At 45.5% G+C, this 27,087-nt stretch overlaps 1 protein-coding gene across 1 annotated transcript; it reads left to right on the top strand.

Annotated features, from left to right (window-relative positions):
• Window positions 1-20,728: 20,728 nt before the first annotated feature.
• On the top strand, window positions 20,729-22,870 carry LOC123152086 (uncharacterized). Its single transcript, XM_044571694.1, has 3 exons — window positions 20,729-21,473; window positions 21,644-21,938; window positions 22,487-22,870. The coding sequence occupies exons 1-3, from the start codon at window positions 20,937-20,939 to the stop codon at window positions 22,525-22,527; spliced, it is 873 nt and encodes a 290-aa protein (XP_044427629.1). The 5' UTR covers window positions 20,729-20,936; the 3' UTR covers window positions 22,528-22,870.
• The last annotated feature ends 4,217 nt before the right edge of the window (window positions 22,871-27,087 follow it).

Genomic DNA, 27,087 nt, shown 5'->3' on the forward strand with positions numbered 1-27,087 from the left:
CTTGTACTCATCTTCGCTCATCAAAGGATATTTCGCCTTGATCTTCTCATAACTATCACCTTTATCAATCATTCTCTTCACCGCGCTTTTCCAAGTAGACAGGGCCGTGCTCATCTTCGTGAGGGCGGCACTGTTCACTTTATTCCCTGAGAGGCGTGTGTTTTCAAATTCGGCGGGGAACTTGTATCGTTCGTGCAGCTTCGTGAAGAGGAGGTTACGCAAATTCCCTCGGTCCTTATGCCTAAGGTTCTCGGTGTTGATCGAGACGGTGCTCCGGAGAATGCACCCGAGCTGAACCAAGTACCCCTTGACTATATGTTTGGGCTCCGTTGGATTCCCGTCGGAGTCCACTTGAGTGAATTCCTCCTTGACGGTGCGGAGCGCATTCGGGCGTCGGTCCTTCCTTTGCTTCTTCGGTTGGCTGCCATCTGTGTGTGCGCCGCCATCATCAGTGGTGGCATCCTCGGCGGCACCATCAGTGGTGTCATCCCCGACGCCACTAGGGGTTGTGTAATCAGGATCGGTGTCTTCCGCGGCGTCCTCATAGCGATGAGGTTGTTCCTTCATCTCCTGGGACAGCTCCCAGAATTGCTTGCCGCCCGAACCACCGGCCTCATCGTTGTGGGCCATGTTTCGCTCTAAATAGGAAAAAATTTGGTCAAAAAGTTGGTTATTGTCAAGGAACAAGATCATGGTCTCATCATTTAGGGTTTGTCGACACCGAGGCACCCTAAAAGCCTAAGCTTTCATCATTTAGGGTTTGTCGATGCCGAGGCACCCTAAAAGCCTAAGCGTACATCATTTAGGTTCTCATTGACACCGAGGCATCCGGGGCAGCCAAGTTAAGTTTTCATCATTTAGGGTTTATCGATGCCGAGGCACCCTAGGTTGGGCCTAATCACTTGGCACTAATCACTTGGCTCTATTGCCACCTATGTTGGGTTTATCATCTAGGGTTTATCGATGCTAAGGAGAATTCTAAGTTGGGCCTAATAACTTGGCTCTATTGCCACCTATGGTTTAATGCAGCAAGAATGGCAGGGCAGTTGATCCTACTTAACGAAGTACTTGTTGGGGAACGCAGTAATTTCAAAAAATTTCCTACGCACATGCAAGATCATGGTGATGCATAGCAACGAGAGGGGAGAGTGTTGTCTACGTACCCACGCAGACCGACTGCGGAAGCGTTGACGCAACGTAGAGGAAGTAGTCGTACGTCTTCCCGATCCGACCGATCCAAGCACCGTTACTCCGGCACCTCCGAGTTCTTAGCACACGTGCAGCTCGATGAAGATCCCCGGGCTCCGATCCAGCAAAGCGTCGGGGAGGAGTTCCGTCAGCATGATGGTGTGGTGACGATCTTGATGTTCTACCGACGCAGGGCTTCGCCTAAGCACCGCTACAATATGATCGAGGTGGAATATGGTGGCAGGGGGCACCGCACATGGCTAAGGAACGATCTCAAGGATCAACTTGTGTGTCTAGAGGTGCCCCCTGCCTCCGTATATAAAGGAGCCAAGGGGGAGGGGGCCGCCGGCCAGGAGGAGGGCGCAGGAGGAGTCCTACTCCTACCGGGAGTAGGACTCCCCCCCCCAATCCTAGTTGGACAAGGATTCCCCGAGGGGGAAAGAGAGAGAGGGGGGCCGGCCACCTCTCCTAGTCCTAATAGGACTAGGGAGGGGGGGAGGCGCGCGGCCACCTTGGGCTGCCCCTTTCTCCTTTCCACTAAAGCCCATTAAGGCCCATATGGCTCCCGGGGGGTTCCGGTAACCTCCCGGTACTCCGGTAAAATCCCGATTTCACCCGTAACACTTCCGATATCCAAACATAGGCTTCCAATATATCAATCTTTATGTCTCGACCATTTCGAGACTCCTCGTCATGTCCGTGATCACATCGGGACTCCGAACTAACTTCGGTACATCAAAAATGCATAAACTCATAATAATTGTCATCGTAACGTTAAGCGTGCGGACCCTACGGTTTGAGAACAATGCAGACATGACTGAGACACATCTCCGGTCAATAACCAATAGCGGGACCTGGATGCCCATATTGGCTCCTACATATTCTACGAAGATCTTTATCGGTCAGACCGCATAACAACATACGTTGTTCCCTTTGTCATCGGTATGTTACTTGCCCGAGATTCGATCGTCGGTATCCAATACCTAGTTCAATCTCATTACCAGCAAGTCTCTTTACTCGTTCTATAATACATCATCCCGCAACTAACTCATTAGTTGCAATGCTTGCAAGGCTTATGTGATGTGCATTACCGAGAGGGCCCAGAGATACCTCTCCGACAATCGGAGTGACAAATCCTAATTTTGAAATACGCCAACCTAACATCTACCTTTGGAGACACCTGTCGAGCTCCTTTATAATCACCCAGTAACGTTGTGACGTTTGGTAGCACACAAAGTGTTCCTCCGGTAAACGGGAGTTGCATAATCTCATAGTCATAGGAACATGTATAAGTCATGAAGAAAGCAATAGCAACATACTAAACGATCAGGTGCTAAGCTAATGGAATGGGTCATGGCAATCAGATCATTCAACTAATGATGTGACCTCGTTAATCAAATAACAACACTTTGTTCATGGTTAGGAAACATAACCATCTTTGATTAACGAGCTAGTCAAGTAGAGGCATACTAGTGACACTCTGTTTGTTTATGTACTCACACATGTATTATGTTTCCGGTTAATACAATTCTAGCATGAATAATAAACATTTATCATGATATAAGGAAATAAATAATAACTATATTATTGCCTCTAGGGCATATTTCCTTCAGTCTCCCACTTGCACTAGAGTCAATAATCTAGATTACACAGTAATGATTCTAACACCCATGGAGCCTTGGTGCTGATCATGTTTTGCTCGTGGAAGAGGCTTAGTCAACGGATCTGCAACATTTAGATCCGTATGTATCTTGCAAATCTCTATGTCTCCCACCTGGACTAGATCCCGGATGGAATTGAAGCGTCTCTTGATGTGCTTGGTTCTCTTGTGAAATCTAGATTCCTTTGCCAAGGCAATTGCACCAGTATTATCACAAAAGATTTTCATTGGACCCGATGCACTAGGTATGACACCTAGATCGGATATGAACTCCTTTATCCAGACTCCTTCGTTCGCTACTTCTGAAGCAACTATGTACTCCGCTTCACATGTAGATCCCGCTACGATGCTTTGTTTAGAACTGCACCAACTGACAGCTCCACCGTTTAATGTAAACACGTATCCGGTTTGCGATTTAGAATCGTTCGGATTAGTGTCAAAGCTCATCAACGTAACCTTTTACGATGAGCTCTTTGTCACCTCCATATACGAGAAACATATCCTTAGTCCTTTTCAGGTATTTCAGGATGTTCTTGACCGCTGTCCAGTGATCCACTCCTGGATTACTTTGGTACCTCCCTGCTAAACTTATAGCAAGGCACACATCAGGTCTGGTACACAGCATCGCATACATGATAGAGCCTATGGCTGAAGCATAGGGAACATCTTTCATTTTCTCTCTATCTTCTGCAGTGGTCGGGCATTGAGTCTGACTCAACTTCACACCTTGTAACACAGGCAAGAACCCTCTCTTTGCTTGATCCATTTTGAACTTCTTCAAAATCTTGTCAAGGTATGTGCTTTGTGAAAGTCCAATTAAGCGTCTTGATCTATCTCTATAGATCTTTATGCCTAATATGTAAGCAGCTTCACCGAGGTCTTTCATTGAAAAACTCTTATTCAAGTATCCCTTTATGCTATCCAGAAATTCTATATCATTTCCAATTAGTAATATGTCATCCACATATAATATCATAAATGCTACAGAGCTCCCACTCACTTTCTTGTAAATACAGGCTTCACCAAAAGTCTGTATAAAACCAAATGCTTTGATCACACTATCAAAGCGTTTATTCCAACTCCGAGAGGCTTGCACCAGTCCATAAATGGATCGTTGGAGCTTGCACACTTTGTTAGCTCCCTTTGGATCGACAAAACCTTCTGGTTGCATCATATACAACTCTTCTTCCAGAAATCCATTCAGTAATGCAGTTTTGACATCCATCTGCCAAATTTCATAATCATAAAATGCGGCAATTGCTAACATGATTCGGACAGACTTAAGCATCGCTACGGGTGAGAAGGTCTCATCGTAGTCAATCCCTTGAACTTGCCGAAAACCTTTTGTGACAAGTCGAGCTTTGTAGACAGTAATATTACCGTCAGCGTCAGTCTTCTTCTTGAAGATCCATTTATTCTCAATCGCTCGCCGATCATCAGGAAAGTCAACCAAAGTCCATACTTCGTTCTCATACATGGATCCCATCTCAGATTTCATGGCTTCAAGCCACTTTGCGGAATCTGGGCTCACCATCGCTTCTTCATAGTTTGTAGGTTCATCATGATCTAGTAGCATGACTTCCAGAACAGGATTACCGTACCACTCTGGCGCGGATCTTACTCTGGTTGATCTACGAGGTTCAGTAGTATCTTGTTCTGAAGTTTCATGATCATTATCATTAGCTTTCTCACTAACTGGTGTAGGTGTCATAGAAACAGTTTTCTATGATGCACTACTTTCCATTAAGGGAGCAGGTACAGTTACCTCGTCAAGTTCTACTTTCCTCCCACTCACTTCTTTCGAGAGAAACTCCTTCTCTAGAAAGTTTCCGAATTTTGCAACAAAAGCCTTGCCTTTGGATCTGTGATAGAAGGTGTATCCAATAGTTTCCTTTGGATATCCTATGAAGACACATTTCTCCGATTTGGGTTTGAGTTTATCAGGTTGAAGCTTTTTCACATAAGCATCGCAGCCCCAAACTTTCAGAAATGACAACTTTGGTTTCTTGCCAAACCACAGTTCATAAGGCGTCGTCTCAACGGATTTGATGGTGCCCTATTTAATGTGAATGCGGCCGTCTCTAGAGCGTATCCCCAAAATGATAGCGGTAAATCAGTAAGAGACATCATAGATCGCACCATATCTAGTAAAGTACGATTACGACGTTCGGACACACCATTACGCTGTGGTGTTCCGGGTGGCGTGAGTTGCGAAACTATTCCACAATTTTCCAAATGTACACCAAACTCGTAACTCAAATATTCTCCTCCACGATCAGACCGTAGAAACTTTATTTTCTTGTTACGATGATTTTCAACTTCACTCTGAAATTCTTTGAAATTTTCAAATGTTTCAGACTTGTGTTTCATTAAGTAGATATACCCATATCTGCTTAAATCATCTGTGAAGGTGAGAAAATAACGATATCCGCGACGAGCCTCAATATTCATCGGACCACATACATCTGTATGTACGATTTCCAACAAATCTGTTGCTCTCTCCATAGAACCGGAGAACGGTGTTTTAGTCATCTTGCCCATGAGGCACGATTCGCAAGTACCAAGTGATTCATAATCAAGTGGTTCCAAAAGTCCATCAGTATGGAGTTTCTTCATGCGCTTTACACTGATATGACCTAAACGGCAGTGCCACAAATAAGTTGCACTATCATTATCAACTCTGCATCTTTTGGCTTCAACATTATGAATATGTGTATTACTACTATCGAGATTCAATAAGAATAGACCACTCTTCAAGGGTGCATGACCATAAAAGATATTACTCATATAAATAGAACAACCATTATTCTCTGATTTAAATGAATAACCGCCTCGCATTAAACAAGATCCAGATATAATGTTCATGCTCAACGCTGGCACCAAATAACAATTATTTAGGTCTAATACTAATCCCGAAGGTAGATGTAGAGGTAGCGTGCCGACCACGATCACATCGACTTTGGAACCGTTTCCCACGCGCATCATCACCTCGTCCTTAGCCAATCTTCGCTTAATCCGTAGTCCCTGTTTCGAGTTGCAAATATTAGCAACAGAACCAGTATCAAATACCCAGGTGCTACTGCGAGCATTAGTAAGGTACACATCAATAACATGTATATCACATATACCTTTGTTCACCTTGCCATCCTTCTTATCCGCCAAATACTTGGGGCAGTTCCGCTTCCAGTGACCAGTCTGCTTGCAGTAGAAGCACTCAGTTTCAGGCTTAGGTCCAGACTTGGGTTTCTTCTCTTGAGCAGCAACTAGCTTGCTGTTCTTCTTGAAGTTCCCCTTCTTCTTCCCTTTGCCCTTTTTCTTGAAACTAGTGGTCTTGTTGACCATCAACACTTGATGCTCCTTTTTGATTTCTACCTCCGTAGCTTTCAGCATTGCGAAGAGCTCGGGAATAGTCTTGTTCATCCCTTGCATATTATAGTTCATCACGAAGCTCTTGTAGCTTGGTGGCAGTGATTGGAGAATTCTGTCAATGACGCAATCATCTGGAAGATTAACTCCCATCTGAATCAAGTGATTATTATACCCAGACATTTTGAGTATATGCTCACTGACAGAACTGTTCTCCTCCATCTTGCAGCTATAGAACTTATTGGAGACTTCATATCTCTCAATCCGGGCATTTGCTTGAAATATTAACTTCAACTCCTGGAACATCTCATATGCTCCATGACGTTCAAAACGTCGTTGAAGTCCCGATTCTAAGCCGTAAAGCATGGCACACTGAACTATCGAGTAGTCATCACCTTTGCTCTGCCAGACGTTCATAACATCTGGTGTTGCTCCAGCAGCAGGCCTGGCACCCAGCGGTGCTTCCAGGACGTAATTCTTTTGAGCAGCAATGAGGATAATCCTCAAGTTACGGACCCAGTCCGTGTAATTGCTACCATCATCTTTCAACTTTGTTTTCTCAAGGAACGCATTAAAATTCAACGGAACAACAGCACGAGCCATCTATCTACAATCAAACATAAACAAGCCAGATACTATCAGGTACTAAGTTCATGATAAGTTTAAGTTCAATTAATCAAATTACTTAAGAACTCCCACTTAGATAGACATCCCTCTAATCCTCTAAGTGATCACGTGATCCAAATCAACTAAACCATGTCCGATCATCACGTGAGATGGAGTAGTTTCATTGGTGAACATCGCTATGTTTGATCATATCTACTATATGATTCACGCTCGACCTTTCGGTCTCCGTGTTCCGAGGCCATATCTGTATATGCTTGGCTCGTCAAGTATAACCTGAGTATTCCGCGTGTGCAACTGTTTTGCACCCGTTGTATTTGAACGTAGAGCCTATCACACCCGATCATCACGTGGTGTCTCAGCACGAAGAACTTTCGCAACGGTGCATACTCAGGGAGAACACTTCTTGATAATTTAGTGAGAGATCATCTTATAATGCTACCGTCAATCAAAGCAAGATAAGATGCATAAAAGGATAAACATCACATGCAATCAATAAAAGTGATATGATATGGCCATCATCATTTTGTGCTTGTGATCTCCATCTCCGAAGCACCGTCATGATCACCATCGTCACCGGCGCGACACCTTGATCTCCGTCATAGCATCGTTGTCGTCTCGCCAATCTTATGCTTCCACGACTATCGCTACCGCTTAGTGATAAAGTAAAGGATTACAGCGCGATTGCATTGCATACAATAAAGCGACAACCATATGGCTCCTGCCAGTTGCCGATAACTCGGTTACAAAACATGATCATCTCATACAATAAAATTCAGCATCATGCCTTGACCATATCTAATCACAACATGCCCTGCAAAAACAAGTTAGACGTCCTCTACTTTGTTGTTGCAAGTTTTGCGTGGCTGCTACAGGCTTAAGCAAGAACCAATCTCACCTATGCATCAAAACCACAATGATAGTTTGTCAAATAGACTCTGTTTTAACCTTTGCAAGGACCGGGCGTAGCCATACTTGGTTCAACTAAAGTTGGAGATACAGTCGCCCGCAAGCCACCGATGTGCAAAGCACGTCGGGGGAACCGGTCTCGCGTAAGCGTACGCGTAATGTTGGTCCGGGTCGTCTCGTCCAACAATACCGCTGAACCAAAGTATGACATGCTGGTAGGCAGTATGACTTATATCGCCCACAACTCACTTGTGTTCTACTCGTGCATATAACATCAACATATAAAACCTAGGCTCGGATGCCACTGTTGGGGAACACAGTAATTTCAAAAAATTTCCTACGCACACGCAAGATCATGGTGATGCATAGCAACGAGAGGGGAGAGTGTTGTCTACATACCCATGCAGACCGACTGCGGAAGCGTTGACACAACGTAGAGGAAGTAGTCGTACGTCTTCCCGATCCGACCGATCCAAGCACCGTTACTCCGGCACCTCCGAGTTCTTAGCACACGTACAGCTCGATGACGATCCCCGGGCTCCGATCCAGCAAAGCGTCGGGGAGGAGTTCCGTCAGCACGACGGCGTGGTGACGATCTTGATGTTCTACCGACGCAGGGCTTCGTCTAAGCACCGCTACAATATGATCGAGGTGGAATATGGTGGCAGGGGGCACCGCACACGGCTAAGGAACGATCTCAAGGATCAACTTGTGTGTCTAGAGGTGCCCCCTGCCTCCGTATATAAAGGAGCCAAGGGGGAGGGGGCCGCCGGCCAGGAGGAGGGCGCAGGAGGAGTCCTACTCCTACCGGGAGTAGGACTCCCCCCCAATCCTAGTTGGACTAGGATTCCCCGAGGGGGAAAGAGAGAGAGGGGGGCCGGCCACCTCTCCTAGTCCTAATAGGACTAGGGAGGGGGGAGGCGCGCGGCCACCTTGGGCTGCCCCTTTCTCCTTTCCACTAAAGCCCATTAAGGCCCATATGGCTCCCGGGGGGTTCCGGTAACCTCCCGGTACTCCGGTAAAATCCCGATTTCACCCGGAACACTTCCGACATCCAAACATAGGCTTCCAATATATCAATCTTTATGTCTCGACCATTTCAAGACTCCTCGTCATGTCCGTGATCACATCCGGGACTCTGGACTAACTTCGATACATGAAAAATGCATAAACTCATAATAACTGTCATCGTAACGTTAAGCGTGCGGACCCTACGGTTCGAGAACAATGCAGACATGACTGAGACACATCTCCGGTCAATAACCAATAGCGGGACCTGGATGCCCATATTGGCTCCTACATATTCTACGAAGATCTTTATCGGTCAGACCGCATAACAACATACGTTGTTCCCTTTGTCATCGGTATGTTACTTGCCCGAGATTCGATCGTCGGTATCCAATACCTAGTTCAATCTCGTTACCAGCAAGTCTCTTTACTCGTCCTGTAATACATCATCCCGCAACTAACTCATTAGTTGCAATGCTTGCAAGGCTTATGTGATGTGCATTACCGAGAGGGCCCAGAGATACCTCTCCGACAATCGGAGTGACAAATCCTAATCTCGAAATACGCCAACCCAACATCTACCTTGGAGACACCTGTAGAGCTCCTTTATAATCACCCAGTAACGTTGTGACGTTTGGTAGCACACAAAGTGTTCCTTCGGTAAACGGGAGTTGCATAATCTCATAGTCATAGGAACATGTATAAGTCATGAATAAAGCAATAGCAACATACTAAACGATCGGGTGCTAAGCTAATGGAATGGGTCATGTCAATCAGATCATTCAACTAATGATGTGACCTCGTTAATCAAATAACAACACTTTGTTCATGGTTAGGAAACATAACCATCTTTGATTAACGAGCTAGTCAAGTAGAGGCATACTAGTGACACTCTGTTTGTTTATGTATTCACACATGTATTATGTTTCGGTTAATACAATTCTAGCATGAATAATAAACATTTATCATGATATAAGGAAATAAATAATAACTATATTATTGCCTCTAGGGCATATTTCCTTCAGTACTAAGATACCCCGGCCCATGCATTAGTCGCAAGTACCCCATATGTCCTATTTTTAGAAAAGTCATGCTAAAATTCACGGAAAATTTTAGCATGACCTTTGCTGAAAATAGGACATATGGAGTACCCGAATTTGTTGGAACGGAAGTTAATCGACATTCCGGCAAACTCAAGGGCAACTCGGGGTACCTGCAAATTCATCACGACACAATGGTCAGAGACAAAAGCCAGCAAACTAGCAAGATGATCATCATCTTTGCAGACAGTAGCTCAAGTTTTTGACAGTAGCCTCTGAAGAAAACAACATTGCAACATTCAAGTTCACATGATAAAAAAATCATCCACATTCACCAACCCACATGATGTTAAAACCCACATGAGCTGTAAACAGACTTAAAAAACCCACATGATGTTATAACTGTATACACTGAACATGATGATACCAAATGGGAAGGAAAATTGTATCACTCTAGATTAGTGTAGCCACTATCTAACAAAACCAGAATGTTAACAAAATTACACCATGATGATACAAAATTCTTGTAGCAGTACAATGAGTTCACAGGATAAAAAAATCATCCACATTCACCAACCCAAACTAGTGGAGATACAGCAAACCAGCTAAGTTTTTAGTTTTTAGTTGAGCAATGCAGCGACAGTGTGATAGGCAAGTTTCAGCTGGCAAAGTGTCACGATTCAGACAACAGAGCAGCTAAGCATAGCAAGTGGATAGTTTAGTCAGTATACTAGTACTCTTTAGAAAGCATGAGACATATATTACCTGGAGGAGACTTCGTCGGAGAGTTGCCTGTGAATTGAAAATACAACGAGATCAGCAAAGGACAGTAAGATATATACTGCAATTATCATAACAAAATGCCAGCTACTGCCATGGTCAAAGAATAGATTATGATAGCTGGACAAGTACAGGTCAAACTAGATAATTTTCAGAACCGGTTTAACCATCGCAGGATAAAACAATGCATCCAAGACTGGGCTTAGACTAATATCCTCATAGCATAATCTGACATCAAGCAAATATTATAAGAACAGTGAAAATGTATGTTCACTGCAAATGAATATGGACCAAGTGTTCTCATTAACTACTTAAAGAATTAGTTCCATATTGTTGCATGAGAATTGTAGAGAGAAAAGATACATGGTTCTACTTCTGGGATTGGTTACATCTCTTATTGTTCACATTCTTGTCAAAGGACTTTAACCATTAATTATCAGAAGAACTAATGCACATTTAAACACCCTGAATCCGGAAGAAGTAATACAACACTACATAGTACCTCTGTAGTTTCCATGCCAAACTTTGGGTGATATCAAACCATTAGAAAGCATGATCATGAGAACAACATCAGTTTGAAAGATATTGTAACCCCTCCTGGTAACAAATATTCATCTACTCATTTGTAGATACCTAGGAGTAACAAGACTGCACTTGCCAATAATGTTTTATTTATGCTTCCCAAGGACCAACTCCTAAACTGAACACAAAAAACTGTGTGCACATCTGCAAGTTGTAGAAGGAAAAGGTGCAACACTAAAAAAACTATCAAACTAACAGATCCATTAATAAATTATGGACTTCTTACATGTTACATCTATCATTAGTGGCCAGAAAGAATAGTAATTAATGTTTCATATTATTGCATGAATCCAAACTCACTGGAAAATTCACTAATTGAGCCTAGCTACTTAAAGAAAGAATCTCTAGGCGGATGCTTAGTTGAGACTAGTATCCTCTAAAATGCATCTAAATGCAAGCTTAGAGATTTGAACATTTGGAAACCCCTAGCTACTTAATTCTCCAACCCCCTTTCCTTGTCCAAATTTCTCCAACCCCAACCCTAGAACACATCAGAAGGAAATAAAGAGGGGGAAGAGGGGGAAGCAGCTTGGGTGCTCACTTGGGAGGTCGAGGGCGACTCGGGGCAGCCGGAGCTAGTCGAGGCGGCGCGAATTCGGCGTCGAGCGGTGGCGGTCCTCCTGGGCAGGCCGCGCGGTCGAGGGCGTCGAGCGGTGGCGGTCCTCCTGGGCGTTCGAGCTCGTCCGGGTCCTCGTAGTCGAAGAGGAAGATGGCGGCGGTCCTCCTGGGCAGGCCGCGTGGTGTTGGATGGCGAGCACGTCGAGGGCGCAGGAGGGGCCGCGGGGGGAGGGGCGCTTGGGCGGGAGGATGTCGAGGGCACTCGGCTCGGGGACGGCGAGGGAGGCGGCACTCGGCTCGGGGACGGCGAGGGAGGCGGCGCTCGGCTCGGGGACGGCGAAGAAGGCGAAGGGGGCGGCGAGGGGGATGGCGAACACGGGGGGCAGCGGGTGAGATCGATGAGGCATGCGAGAGATTAGAGAGATTGATGATTTAGTGTGGGGGGAAGCTTTCTAATGGCGCACCAGCCCCTCGTGCGCCATAAGTACGACTATTCTAATGGCGCACCACCCCTCGGTGCGCCATTAGAATTTTGTTTTAATCTAGCCCGCTAGCCCTATCTACAACCTAACCCTATCTACAACAGAACCCACCCACTAGCCCGACTGGTCAGCACGCAGCACACACACCAGGAGGTCCTGGGTTCGATTCACAGGCTCCCCAATATTTTTTATGCATTTTAAATGCTGTTTTTTATATTTATTTGTGTTTAAATATGTTCAAACTTGTTTAAATCATAAAAGTAATATTTTTTTATAAAAACAGTAATAATATTTTTAAAAATATGTTCAAATTTGTTACTTGAAAATATCATCGGCGGCGGCGGTGGAGCGGGGGAGGGTGCGGGGGGTGCCCGTTGGTGGCGGTGGAGCGGGGGAGGGTGCGGGGGGTGCCCGTTGGCGGCGGCGGAGCGGGGGAGGGTGCGGGGGGCCGGGTGCTCATCGGCGGCGGTGGAGCGGGGGAGGGTTGTGGTGGGTCATCGGTGGCGGTGGAGCTAGCGGGGGAGGATGCGGGTGGGATGGAGATGGAGGGGGAATCGAGATCGAGATGGAGGGGGATCGAGATCAAGTGTCCTCATGAATTCAAAAAGTGCCCATGAAATTTAAAAATATTCATGATATCAAAAAGTGCCTATGAAATACAATCGAGAAATGAAGACTACGATTTAAATACAATCGATCTTAGCTAGCTATCTGTTCACAATCTTCTTGCCCTTCTTTTTCGCAAATGGAGTTCTTCTGTGGAACGGACGTCCTTTAGGTAGGGTGGTCCTGCTTCTTTTTGTGGTGTGTGCTGCTACTTCATCGTCGTCGTCATGTTCGATCTTCGGGTCGCTGTACTTGTCGAAGTCTTGCTCATTGGCTACTCCATCCATTCCGATGATCTTCCTTTTTCCTCTCCTCACGACAACATGACTGGGCTTTGACGGGTCGGTAATGAAGAAGCATTGGTCCACTTGGGAAGCCAGTACCCATGGCTCATTTTTCGCGGTGACGTTTGCGCCCGCGGTCTTGGATTTGGCTTCGGGTATAACCATGGTGGTGAAATACCGGTCTTCTTTTAGGACGCTCTTGGCCCATCTGACACGGAACATCGGGACCTTCTCTCCAGCGTAGCTCAGCTCCCAGATCTCCTCGATCCTTCCGTAGTATCTGTCCTTGTCGTTGCCGGTGTAGGATTCCATCGTTACCCCGGAGTTCTGATAACCATCGCTCTTCATGTCCTTGTTCTCGGTGTAGAATGTGTAGCCGTTGATATCGTACGCCTCATAGGTCATCAGGTTGTGCTCGGCGCCCTGTGACAAGGCGAATATGAGTTGTTCTTCCGCGGAAGAATCCTCATGTAAAGGGTACGACAGAAGCTTCTGCTTGAACCAACGCGTGAAACATGAGTTGTGCTCTTTGATTATATCTCCGTCCGTCCTCTGTTGGCCTCGGTCATTGTACGTCTTCTCAATAAAGGTTTTGTGCTCTACCACCCAAGGATCGACCACGTCTATGTGTTGTAGCGCGACTAGGTTTGCTCTTTCAAAGTCGGCGAGTCGACCCTCGAAGTCGACATGCATTTCGCGGCGACCCTCACGGTGACCCCATCCAGCGAGCCTGCCGAGGTGCCTGTTGACGGGCAGACCAACGGGGTTCTCGATGCCTAGATAATTCGTGCAGTAGGAGATGCACTCTTCGGTCAGAAAGCCCCTGGCTATACTTCCCTCTGGACGTGACATGTTGCGAACGTATCCTTTGATGACACCATTCATCCTTTCGAACGGCATCATGCTGTGCAGGAACGTCGGCCCGAGTTGGATGATATCCTCCACGATATGGACCAGCAGATGCACCATAACATCGAAGAATGCGGGCGGGAAGTACATCTCAAGCTCGCATAGTATCACCACGATCTCTTCCTGTAGCCTTCTGAGTTGCCTCACGCCAATCGACTTCCGAGAGATGACGTCGAAAAAGTTGCATAGGCCAAATAGCGTTTCACGGACGTGCGCGTCCATGATCCCACGGATTGCAACTGGAAGTATCTGCGTCATCAGCACGTGACAGTCGTGAGACTTCATCCCGCTGAACTTCTGCTTCGCTGGGTCTAGGTATCTGCTTATCTTCCCCGCGTAACCGTAAGGAAGTTTTACTCCTAGGAGGCAGGTGAAAAACTGCTCGATCTCCTCCTGACTTAGAGTGAAGCACGCGGGAGGGTAGTCATTTCCGGTCTTCTTGGCCTTTTTGCCTTTGCGACGACTTTCTGTGTCCTGCTTCGCCTCATCATCATCATCATCATCATCATCATCATCATCATCATTAGCGTGAAGCTCCTGCCTGATGCCCATTGATTTCAAGTCTGCCCTTGCTTTCGGCCCATCTTTGGTCCTCTCTGGCATGTTGAGCAGGGTACCAAGCAGACTCTCGCACACGTTCTTCGTGATATGCATGACATCAAGGCTGTGAGGCACACGGTGGATCTTCCAGTACGGCAAGTCCCAGAAAACAGACCTCGTTTTCCATACCTTCAGCAGCGGCTCTGGCGCCTTTCGCTTCTTTCCCGGCTCTGGCGCCTTTTGCTTCTTTCCCGGCAGTGGGCAGTCTTTCCAATTTTTCAACAGCTCGTCTATTTCCTCGCCGCTCCTCGTACACGGGCGTTTTCGGGGTTCGGTTTCACCATCGAACAGATCCTTGCGTTTCCTCCACGGGTCATCGTCGCGAAGCCACCTTCGATGTCCCATGAACACGGTTTTCGAAGACCCGGGATCTCTATCTAGCTGGCGATACGTTGTGTCATCCATGCACCTTACGCATCCAGAAAATCCGTGGACTACCTGCCCCGCGAGATATCCGTAACCGAGATAGTCGTGCACCGTCGTGAGCAGTGCGGCTCTCATAGGGAAATATTCTTTCTCTGCGGCGTCCCACGTATTGGCTGGCGTTTTCCACAGCGTGTCTAGCTCCTCCTTCAGCAGCCCCAGATACAGATTGATGTCGTTCCCTGGTTGTTTCGGCCCTTCAATTAGCATACTCATGTGAATGTACTTCCTCTTCATGCACAACCAGGGGGGAAGGTTGTACATCCACACAAACACAGGCCAGGTGCTATGTGTGCTTCTCTGGCTGCCAAACGGATTGACTCCATCGGTGCTCGCGCCCAGCACGATGTTCCTTGGATCCTTCCCAAATTCTGGGTATTCGAAGTTCAACGCTTGCCACTGGCTCGCATCCTTAGGGTGACTCAGCATCTTGTCTTTTTTATTTATCTCCGGATCATTTCCGTCATCTTCCCGCTTCTTCTCCTCCCTATCCGCGTGCCAACGCAGGAGCTTTGCTACCTTAGGGTCCGCGAAATACCGCTGCAGACGAGGAGTGATCGGAAAGTACCACACCGATTTTCGAGGAGCTTTCTTCCTCTTCTTGTATCGAGTGACGCCGCACACCGGACATATGGTAGACTCCGCGTGCTCGTCCCGATAAATGATACAATTGTTCATGCACACATGGTATTTCACGTGCGGTAAATCCAGAGGACACACGATTTTCTTCGCCTCCTCGAAACTGGTCGGGCACTTGTTCCCCTTGGGAAGACGTTCGTGCCAGAATGACATGTTCTCGTCGAAGCATGCGTCGGTCATTTTGTGTTTTACCTTCATCTCCAGAGCCATGAGCGTTACTTTCAGGCGGGTATCCTCGGGCCTGCATCCTTCATACAATGGAGTAACCGCGTCTATCTCCAGTTGATCCAGCTTGGCTTTCTCTCGGGCGGCAGCTCTTGCGTTATCCGTCTGCTTGAGAAGCAGCTCTTGAATATGAGGGTCCTGCACCCAGCCTCCATCGTCGTCTGCTCCGGCATCTTCATCTTCATGATCATGCCCTTCGTCTTGATCTTCCTCATCATCATGTACGACATCTTCTACATGATGACTGTGTACAGCATCACCGTCGTGATCATGTCCTGGAGATTCTTCGTCTTCTCGCCCGCCCTCGCCGCGGTGGTACTTGTCTTGTTGCCCTTCCTCATTTCTTGCCCGGCCCCCATGGACGACTTCATAGTCATCTTCATCACCTTGCCACCGATAGCCATCCATGAAACCACGCAAGAGCAGGTGGTCCCGCACCTGCCCGGAATCCGGGTCCGCAATAAGGCTCTTCAGCTTGCATCTTCGACACGGACATCTTATCTCCGTCTCGTTCTTTTGAAGCATCTCGGCCTTCGCGGAGCTCAAAAACCTATTCACGATGCCTTCAGTCATCGTGCGGACCATGGTCGCCTGCGGGGTAGAGCAAAACGATATTTTAGAACCAAGAAAAAAATTGGCATGACCTTCCCTAAAAATAGGACCAAAAAGAATGCATAGTGCCAAAATTCTCGCCGAAACGGAAATCAATCAAAATATTCTGGCAAAATATTGGCAACTATCGCATTTCAAATACCGGTACCTTCAAACACAAGCATATATGCAACACCACAAACACATGCAACACCACAAACATACATAGATCTAGCTAGGCCACAAAAAGTGCATGTGCACGTTGTTGGAGCGAGCTAGGGAGAAAAAAAAGTAGATCTACATCATGAGGATAGCTTTCCCCTTACTTATCTATCAAAAAAGGTAATTTCACCACTTAATTTTGATGAATCTATGGTGGAAATGAGGTGAGGAGGAGGAGATGGCCGAAAGCTGGAGAAGGAGGTGGAGGGAATGAAGTGGGGAAAGTGAGTGGGTAGGTGTGGGGCTGTCCAAAATATCTTGTTGGGGTCTCAGGTTACTAATGGCGCACCTGCAGGTGGTGCGCCATTAGTAGTTTTGCAAAAAAGTAAAAAATAATATATATATATATATATATATATATATATATATATATATATATATATATATACTAATGGCGCACTGGGTAATAGTGCGCAATTACTAGTTTAAAGTAGTAATGGCGCACTGTGAAACGATGTGCCATTAGTAGTTTTGCAAAAAAAAGAATAATTTTTTTTACAGTAATGGTGCACTATCTACTTGGTGCGCCATTATTACTTAGAACTAGTAATGGCGCACTTCGACCTGATGCGCCATTAGTATGTATGGAAAAATGGAAAAGATAATAATTTAATACTAGTGGCGCACCCTGTTTCTGGTGCGCCATTAGTGTCTTCCACACTAATGGCACATCACCAACCGATACGCCATTAGTATATAGTAGTGGCGCACTGCTTCCATGGTGCGCCATTAGTATCAATTGTATCTATAGCCATTTTCCTAGTAGTAGGGTGAAGCACAACAAAACTACCTATCTAGGCAAGTTTAAATGAGGCCGGAAACAACGAACAACAATTCCAGAAACTCCTCATGAGCATATATTAGGCTTTGTACTGTTCTGCTCTAAACCATATTTTAGAGTTGTTAAACATGCAAGATGAATGCACCATGTTAAACTAGGCATTTTTCTGCCCCATTTACATATAAAGTTTATTAAGTTTGGAGCTACGGTTATTAAGTTATGAATAAAAGCATTTTAACATGACAATAAAGCAAATAAATGCAACCATCATTTTAAACATTTTAAACATGCGTGAAAGTTGGAGATTATGAATCTAGACACAATTCTAAGCATCTTTCATATATAATTTATTTTAAAAAGATGCACCGTTTGTGAGTTATTAAATGCGTGAAACAGGAGGGTTTTTCTATAAAAACTGATGTCTCTGGAATATTGGCAAAATTCGCAGGACCAGGAAAAAACCTAGCGGGCCGAATCTGGCCGGCCCAAAAGTGCAAAGGGAGCGGGGGCTGCTCACCAGGCCTCATGGGCCGGTCGGTGGAGGTGTGAGGCAGGCAGAGCCAGCTGGGCCGAGGCGAGGCCGGCCCAGGCGCGCGCGGATCTGGCGGTTGACTCGATTGAGTCAACATCGTCGAGCGGGAGCTGGCGCTGGTCGGCGTTCTGAAGGAAAACGGCAGCGGCGGGTTCAGGGCGACGCAGGAACGGACAAGGGCGGTGCAGGGCCGGGACGGCGCGGTGGCACAGGACTTGGGGGCGCCGGCGGCGGGGATGGAAGCAGGGGCGCGCCACGGGCGGCTGGACGAAGCGTGCGAGGAGGCAGGCGCTCGTGCCCGACCTCGCGAAGCAGGACGGCGGCGGCGGACTTGGCGCGGAGGATGAAGATGGCAGGGTTGAGGAGGAGCCCGGGCACCATGGACGCCATGTGAGGGAGCTCGGGGAAGCAGCTGCAACGGGAGGCGGTGACGAGGTCCTGGCGACGACGGAAGGGAGCTCCTGCAAACCACCCATGGCGAGTCAGGGACAAAGAGAAAGAGAAAAGGGAGTGAGAGAGGAACAGAATAAGAAGGGGAGAAGCGGCGGGGTCGAGCTTTTGCTGCGGGGGCGGCGGAGCTTGCTGTCGACGGCGGGAGGCAGCATGGATGCAAAATCAGCGGTGGCTGGTCTCGAAGAAGCGGGACGATGGCCATGGTCCTGTTGCTTCCGTTCGCGGGATGGTGAAGGCGAGGGAGATCTGGCGCGAGGGCCTTGCTCCTTTGGGCGATGGATGGCAGAGGAACGGAATCGAGAGGAGGCTTGGGGCTACGGGAGAGCAAGGAGGATCTCCTCCCTTGGATCGTGCGTGCGAGGCAGGGCGCTCCGGCTCGGCAGAGCGAAGGGACCGAGGGAAGGATTGGGTTGGTTGGTGGATGGATCGAACAGATCCCGAGGAAGAAGGTAGGTAGGTGGCGGCGGGCAGGGGATGGATGGGACATTGCTCCTAAATTTTAGGGTTAGGGTCTTGTTATATAGCAGGTAGATTAGTTTAGGGGCTACTCGGACCCTCCGATCATAATTAGACGGTCCGAGATGAATATGTTAGGTAGCCCAATAAACAAAACAGAGATGTTTTGCAGACTTTTGGGGATGATCCGGATCCAATGGTGCCGACTGCCCGGGCCGGGTACGGGAAGTTTCGGACACGCATGCGAGGGGGTTTGTGCACTGAGCAAAGAGGGGTTTTCGGAGCCTCCGATCGCGACCAATGGATTCGATCAATAGGGGAATAGGTAGGCCTACGTGGGCTGGTTGTGACTGTGTAGAAGGCCGAGGGCTGCGGGACAGAAGAGAGAGAGACCCGGCAGCAGTTTTCGGAGACCAAAAATGTCCGACGATAGACCGACTATACTGCCGCTATAGTTAAACGTTGGGGCGTCAAACGGACTCCGAATGCGATGAAACTTGGCAGGCGGCCTACCTACAACATAACAATACCGCATGCCAACTTTCAACCCATTCCGAGAACATTTTCCGGCCACTTATAAAATAATATCTCAGACGTGCCACGGACGCGTGCAAGTGTGTCTGGGCTCAAAACGAACAACAGACGGAACTGGGGGAACCCGGACAAATGCAAGTTTCGAAAACATACAGATGCAATGCGGATGATGACATGGCAAGATGCAACATGCAGGCGAATAACATGGCAACGACGGCGAATAACTGGAAGACATCTGGCGCATCGGTCTCGGGGCGTTGCATTAGCCTCACGCCACGAGGACAACGTAGAAAGGATACTTAAACTTGACATTAAAAACACATAATCTACATGCAAAACAATCATCCGGAGTTCCTCGGCTCCATGTGTCAGAATAGTCATGGAGATGAGGGCACCAACGCGACACATAGAACATGAAGTGGTGATCAATTTCCCTGTTTTTCTTTCTTTTCTCCCATGGTGGTTAAGGTCCCCCTCGCTATACAAGACAACTTGTATGCTTTGATGTGCATGAAACTAGCGTTTATTTTTATGAAACATGATATATACGAGAACATTGTTTTTAGTAAAGCATGAAAGGAGAGCTTTTTTATTGAGCATAGAAAAACATGACAAGCATAGTATTTTTTAGCTTTTTTAGACAAAGCATATTTTTGCTTTTTTTAGATAAGAAACTTTTTTTAGCTTATATAGTAGTATAAGATGAGAAATATAGCATTTTCTTTTTTAGAATCACATAGCAGTTTTTTTAGGGCTATCACATAGCAATTTGTTTTTTTGAGACATCCTCGCCAGGCTTTATTTAAATTGTCACAATATTTACAGGGATAAAATTCAAGTCTCTGGGGAGACCTAACCAGACACGGCGGCCTAACCCGAGTGAAAGTGCATGCCTAGCGAGATTGTGAGCCTCGAAATTTGAGTTTCTAAATTCATGGACAAAATTACAAGCAATAAAAGCATTTGATCTCTCTATGATTTCATGTACGATTGCCGCATGATAATCAGACGCCACTTGTATCTTATGCACATATAAATCCTTCGCGAGCGCCAGCGCCTCTCTTACCGCCAATGCTTCCAATGCAATAGGATCAAATATGTGTTGGAAAGTAAGAGAAGAGGCACCCAGGAAAGTGCCAGCCACATCCCTACATATTACTTCAACTGCACCAAATTTGCACTTGAAACAGCGGCATCAACATTAAAGTTCACGTGATCCAGTGGCGGAGGTCTAGTTATATAGCAATTTGTTGTGGACATTAGACGTGCGGATCTAACTTACGCGGCCCAAGGAAGATAGTATACTTTTTCGGCCGCGGCCCGCAAGCCCACCTACGGCGACGGCTTGAAATACTCTGCCTTGGCGCCCGAACGTAACCGCCACAACCAACAGCTTTCGCTTCTCATCTTCTCCGCCTCGCCGGAGCCCCAAGAAACCAAGAACCCATCCTCCCCACCTCTCCACCGCGCAGCGCCCGCGGCAGATGGAGCATCTCCAGGACGGCCACTATGTGCGGCTGCGGAGCCGCGTGCACGGCACGTACCTGCACGCCGACGAGGACGGGCATGGCGTCTCCCTCCACCACCGCCGGGATTCCATGAACGCGGCTTGGGCGGTGCACTTGTACCACCAGGGCAATGCCGACGCCCTGGCCCAGCACATGCTTCTCTACAGCGCCGCCTACGGCCGCTACCTCGTCACCACGAACGCGCCGGCGCCGCTGGGCCACCGCGGGCGCCGCGTCGAGCAGCGCAACTACGATGATCAAGAGGAGGAGGCCATCAGGTGGGAGGCCGTAGCCGTCGAGGCCGACTCCGGGAACGACGTCCTGCTCCGCAACGTCGCCGGCCGCCACCTCCGCAACGGCGCCTGGCGCTACCTCCGCGCCAACGGCAGGTACATCCGCACCGGCGCCAGCGTCGACGCCTTCGACAACTTCAGCACAGAGATGCACTGGGTGGTGGAGCCCATCCCTCCCAGGGCCGCCATGCCTCTCCTTCGACGTCCGAATAGGGTCAGGGTGAGTCCGCCAGGCCCGCTTCTAGATTCTTGTCGAATTTGCGCGACTTGGGTTCTTGTCAAATCGTGTTAATTCCATTCGCCTTGGAGCAATTCGTGGCAAATTTGCGCTTCGTGTTTGATTTGATCTCCTGGGTGGCATGATGATGTTTCTTTGCGACTCAACTGCAGCTTCCCTTCACCCGAAGAGTCATCACCGTGTTGCCGATGCCGTCGCGGGTGATCGTGTACGTGCGGGCGGGCGCCGACGGGAGCCGCATCGCCCGCGGCGCCTTCGTGTTCGAGGGGAGGTCTGTGTTCGACCTGAGGAAAACGCTTATCCGCCGCCTGGAGGCCACCATGGGCGTCTCCGACGTCGCCATGTGCGTCGAAGCGGGTACTTTCGGGCGCCCTACCCCACTCGTCGTCGACCTGCCCCGCAGCCGCCAGAACCTCCACATCCTCGTCTTCCCCGTCGGGACGCCAGGTGAACCCTCTGTCTCCCTACTGATCACCCTTTGCAAGATGTTGCCATGATCTTTTGGGTTCTACTATTTTAATGGAGTACTGTCTGCCTCGTGTTGGAAAACAGTGTACTGAATTTGTTGCAGTCTGAAAAACAGTTCACTGAAGCTTAGCTGGTCTTCTTCAGTTAGGACTTTGCAATTGCTTGAACTGTTGTATTTGCACTGTGTCTGTTGGATTAATCTGCTCCATGTGTAGTCTGAAGCTTAGCTGGTTGCTAGATGTTCACACTCTAGGAACTTGAAAGAAAATTGTAATTCAGAAAGAAAATTGTAATCAGTTCAGTCTTATGAGTTGAGCTTCACGTAGAAAATACTGATTTCTATATGATTTAGAAAATTGTAATTCAGAAAGAAAATTCAGGCTGTATCCCACAACACTGCATGGAAATTAGTTTCTACATTGCCTTCAGGTTTTGTACATTAACTGTCTTCTTGATCTTGTTATTGACTCTGTTTTAGCAATATGATGACCTTACCTCCTCACCGTTCCTTGTACATTCTATTTCAGCCCACGCAGGGGTGCGGTACCCGGATGTCGATGCAGTGTAGAGAAAGACCAGAGCAGGAGTCCTGACCGTCGCTTCACACTTCACTTGTTCAGAGTGTCGCCGTCATGAATCCAAAACTTTTTGCAGTGAGATAGGGGTTCGGCAAAACCCAGAAGTTGTTGTGTTTGTACTTGCTAAACTTGGTCCGTTCCCCGGACAATGTAGGAAACCTATTTGCTGTTCTCAAATTCAGAAATTAACTGCTGGAACAACGATGCGGTGACATTAGTCTGTAGTGGTTGCACTCTTATTCCGGCCACTTAAAGTTTCAGTTCTACCTATAGCAGAGCATGTTGGCACTTAAAGTTTCAGTCCAAACTATATGAGAGAATGAATTTGTGTTTTCACATTCAGAGTGAGTTCAACCAAGGACGGCTTCCCTGTCTTGGTTATGTGCAAACTTTTTGCAGGCCGAAGCCTCAGAAGGGTTTTTTTTTTTTTTACTTTAGGGGGGAACTGAGAATAGTTTTTTTTAGCAACTTCTGAATAGTTTGCAGTACAGTATGTGGCCTACTGCTACTTTTTTGAGATAAACAGCGTAGCTTTATTAGATATCAAGGTTCAGAAGAATACATAAATGATCTGGAGGCGCTAGGAGCCACAAATGATGCCATTTTAGCTAACCTGTGCAGCTCTCCATTACTGCTATGTTGTTCATGGCTAAAAGAGCAAGCCTGAAACGAATCTCTAAGAGATCTAATATCTCTAAAAATCATACAACAAACTCCATAATTCTTGGCCGACTCGATCTCCCTTATGACTCTCATACAGTCAGAAAAAATTTGAAGCTTTTCAAGTTGGAGATCTTGGCCCAGTGCTAATGCTTCTCTGCAGGCATAAGCTTCCAAGGTTTAAGGTTGGGTGATCCCTTCAAATACTACTGCAGAAGCACCACGGAAACACCCCTGATCATCTCGCACACCACCCCAACAGCCCCCTTGTTGGCAGATTTTGCAACAGCTGCATCAGCATTCATTTTCATGTGAGACTATACCTGGCCATGGGTTACCCGGCCCGGTCGGCCCGAGCCGACCCGGCCAGACCCGGTGTTGCCCGTGGGCCGGGCCTGGGCCTGAGTTTTGAGATGGCTACCACCTGCTCCAGGCAGCCTCGTGAAGGTGATCACGAGATGGGCTGGCCCAGGCACACACGCGAGGCCTACAGCAGGGCTTTTCATTTTCATTTTTTCATTTTTCTTTTTTCTTGCTCATTTTCTCTTTCTTTTTATCTTATTTTCTTTTACCTTTTTTTCGTTTTTATTTTCTTTTTTACTTTCTTCTTTTTTTCGTGAACATTTTTAAAAATCATGACCTTTTTTTGTTCATCAAACTGATTTTTAAAAAATCATCGATTTCAAAAAATGTTCATCATATATTAAAACTTGTTCATCCGATTCAAAATTTAAAACCACGAACATTGTTTTACACATTCTCAAATGTTTTTGGAAGTCATAAATACTTTTCGAATTCACAAATATTTTTTGAAATCATGAACAGTTTTCCAATTTGGGAACATTTTTACAAGTCATGAACATTTTTTGGAATCCTGAACATTCTTTTCAGAATTGCTAATTTTTTAAATTTACAAACATTTTTTCAAATTCACAAAGAATTTTTCAAACCCACTATCATTATTTGCATTTAAATACATGTTTTTTGAATTCACGAACTTTTTGAGTATGTGTACATTTTAAAATTTGAGAACATTTTCTCAAATACGTGAACGTTTTTATAGATCCGGCTACATTTTTTTCCCAATTCGCTTCTTGAAATTTGGAACTTTCTTTTTATCCTTTTTAAAAAAAGATAAAGAAAAAAAGGAAAACAAGGGCGCCCTGCCTCGCAGTGGGCCGGCCCCAAAGCGCTAACGTGGGAGGCGAGGGTACGTGATTGCTCGCTATCTGCCGACCCACGCGGGAAATAGGAGCCCCCCTAGCTCTTGCACACTAAATTAAGTTCACTTTGCCTCAATAAATAAATAAATAAAGTTCACTTTATTTACTACCGTAGTTACCATTCATCTTGTATTTGCATTCCTTAATAAATTATCAAGCACCTATGAGTGACGAAGAATACATGTTACACAGACAATGCATGCCGATAATAAGGAATGCACAACCTAAAGACCACCCATCACACTCTATTTTATTACATTTTTGTACTCCATACTGTATTCTCGACTTCTCATTATGTCAATCCTTCTACGAAGGATCAAATATTGCATGAAATGTATCAGAAATGCAAATTGTCAAGTTTAAACTCATTGACAAAGAATATATGATGAACACAAATATTTCAGTCACTCGTAAATGATTTAACAGACATTGTACTCAAGACGAATGAAACCGGCAGAACATTGCTTCATATTGCAAGTGTTTAGAGGTAAACTGCCATTCACAAATCATCATATATGAAGAATATTATCTTCCTTTTCGAAAGATGAAGAATATTACCTTACAAATCATCATGTGAACTAAGCACAACTTATTTCCCATGCGGGACAAGGTATTTCTCCTCTAGACATATCAAATGAAGAAAATCAAGTATTTAGAAGATAGTTTACTTATCTGTTAGTGGTGCAACATAAATCAGGAAAACTCTCTAGTTATTAATGCGAATGTACATGTATTTAGCATTTTTACTAGCATACTCCATATGATTTTTTTCCGACAAAGATATACATCGAGTGAGTTAACAGAAATGTTATATGATATACACATGCATGAGTTAACACATAATAACGACACAAGATTAGTGCACAATGCGTATCTCTTGGAAATTTGTGATCAATAGAGAAAGGGGAAATGTATCCAATAAGGCATGTCTATTATATATGGAAGGCACACGTGAATATTTGGTAAAGAAATGTTATCCAATAATATGGCATCATATTATATATGGAACTCTGGAAGCCAAGCCATATATAGAAGAAAGATAAACAACTTAATAAATTTCCCTTAAACATGTTGAAAAATGAAAAGAGAGGATAAGAATTCATTTAAATATTCCTTTTTATATAAACAAGGACAATGCATGTGCGTTGCAACGGGATATACATATCTGCCCATGATTTACCTTATATTTATCCTTTGTAAACAAATGTTTATCAAATCCTGCTCGTGATTTACCCTATATTTTGATGAGAAGTTTGATAAGTAAACTTTCTTTTTTGTGGTTGAGTCTGGTAAGTAAATTAAAGTCAAATTTGTTTGAAAATTAAGTAAATTAAGATGATCAATTATCATATGGGGGATGTTGGACGAAGGGCTGATGGCAAAGTGAAACATGAAACATTACATTATCCAGTGCGTTGCAACGGGATATAAATATTTTAGTACGTTAACTTATGATTTATCTGCCATATTAATGTGATTGTGGAAATAAAGATTTATCAAATCATGTTCATGATTTACCTTATATTTTGATAAGAAATTAGTAAATTAAAGCGGAATTGGTTCAAAAGTTAAGTAATTAATGTGATTGATTATCATACGTGGATGTTTTGAGAAAGGTGTGGTGGAGAAAAGTGAAACATGAAACCTTACGTTTTTTGAAATAAGAAAAAGAAGTAAGATAAGATAAGAGACAGAGAAAGAAGATGTAGATATGGGAGACTGGTTTTTCTACCATGCACGGGAGATACCGTGCATGGCATCATCATTAACTCAATTATGAGCACATGGACTCCACCCTATCCCCTAAATAAAGATTCTTTCTCTCTCCTCAATCCATCCATGGATTTTAAGCTGTCTCTTACATATTTGATTCATTATCTTTTTACATATTTGTGTTATGAGATCTTTTCAACAAGACTAACCATGTATATTATTTGAACATTTTTGAAACATGAATTTTAAAACTTCATAAAACTACAAAAACTATGATTGTTAGACTTTTTTGTGAATTTGCACAATTATTTTCCGTTGTTATTAATAAACTTACTAATGTGTGCAAGAAGAGAACATTCTTATATATCCACACGAAAACCATCATCTAATATTCTGTACATGCATGTTCCATTGTGTTTCGTAAACTCAAAATTCAAAACATATTAAATATTGAACTTGTTTCAAAGATATCATCGAAAGAAAGACATGTGTTCATACAGACTATTTACCCTGTATTTATTTTAAAGTATATGGTTGTTTAAAGTTTAGATTCAAAATAAAATCCACGTCACATACTGGTGTCTAGGAGAGAGAACTAGTAGGTGCAGCCTTGCTCCATAAAGTTGTCAGATGAATTTTAATATGAGAATGAATACATGGCATGAGTGAATCTCTAACAAGATGGACGGTTTAGCCATGCACTGGATATCTCGTGAATGGTAGAATCACTTTTCTCATAGATATAGAGCCCTCTATGTTAATATGTAAGACCTTTTTTTGACACAGTTAAAATGCAAAAAAAGACATGTTATACAGGGAGGGGGGTGGATAAAAAAAAAGTTTCCGAACATCTATAAACTTCCTCTTCCGTACGCAAAACAATTACGAGTAGGTAGGATGGATTAGAAGAGGAGGAAAAGCAAAACCCTAACCTACCCGACTGCCATTCGTCTT

Source organism: Triticum aestivum, chromosome 7A, assembly GCF_018294505.1.
Source record: "Triticum aestivum cultivar Chinese Spring chromosome 7A, IWGSC CS RefSeq v2.1, whole genome shotgun sequence".
Lineage (NCBI taxonomy): Eukaryota > Viridiplantae > Streptophyta > Magnoliopsida > Poales > Poaceae > Triticum > Triticum aestivum.

What these genes read in the sequence shown, in the direction of transcription:
- LOC123152086 (XM_044571694.1), top strand. Translation starts at nt 20,937, where the DNA reads ATGGAGCATCTCCAGGACGGCCACTATGTGCGGCTGCGGAGCCGCGTG. An exon ending in GACGTCCGAATAGGGTCAGG is followed by an intron (nt 21,474 to 21,643) that starts GTGAGTCCGCCA and finishes ACTCAACTGCAG; the next exon opens with CTTCCCTTCACCCGAAGAGT. An exon ending in CTTCCCCGTCGGGACGCCAG is followed by an intron (nt 21,939 to 22,486) that starts GTGAACCCTCTG and finishes ATTCTATTTCAG; the next exon opens with CCCACGCAGGGGTGCGGTAC.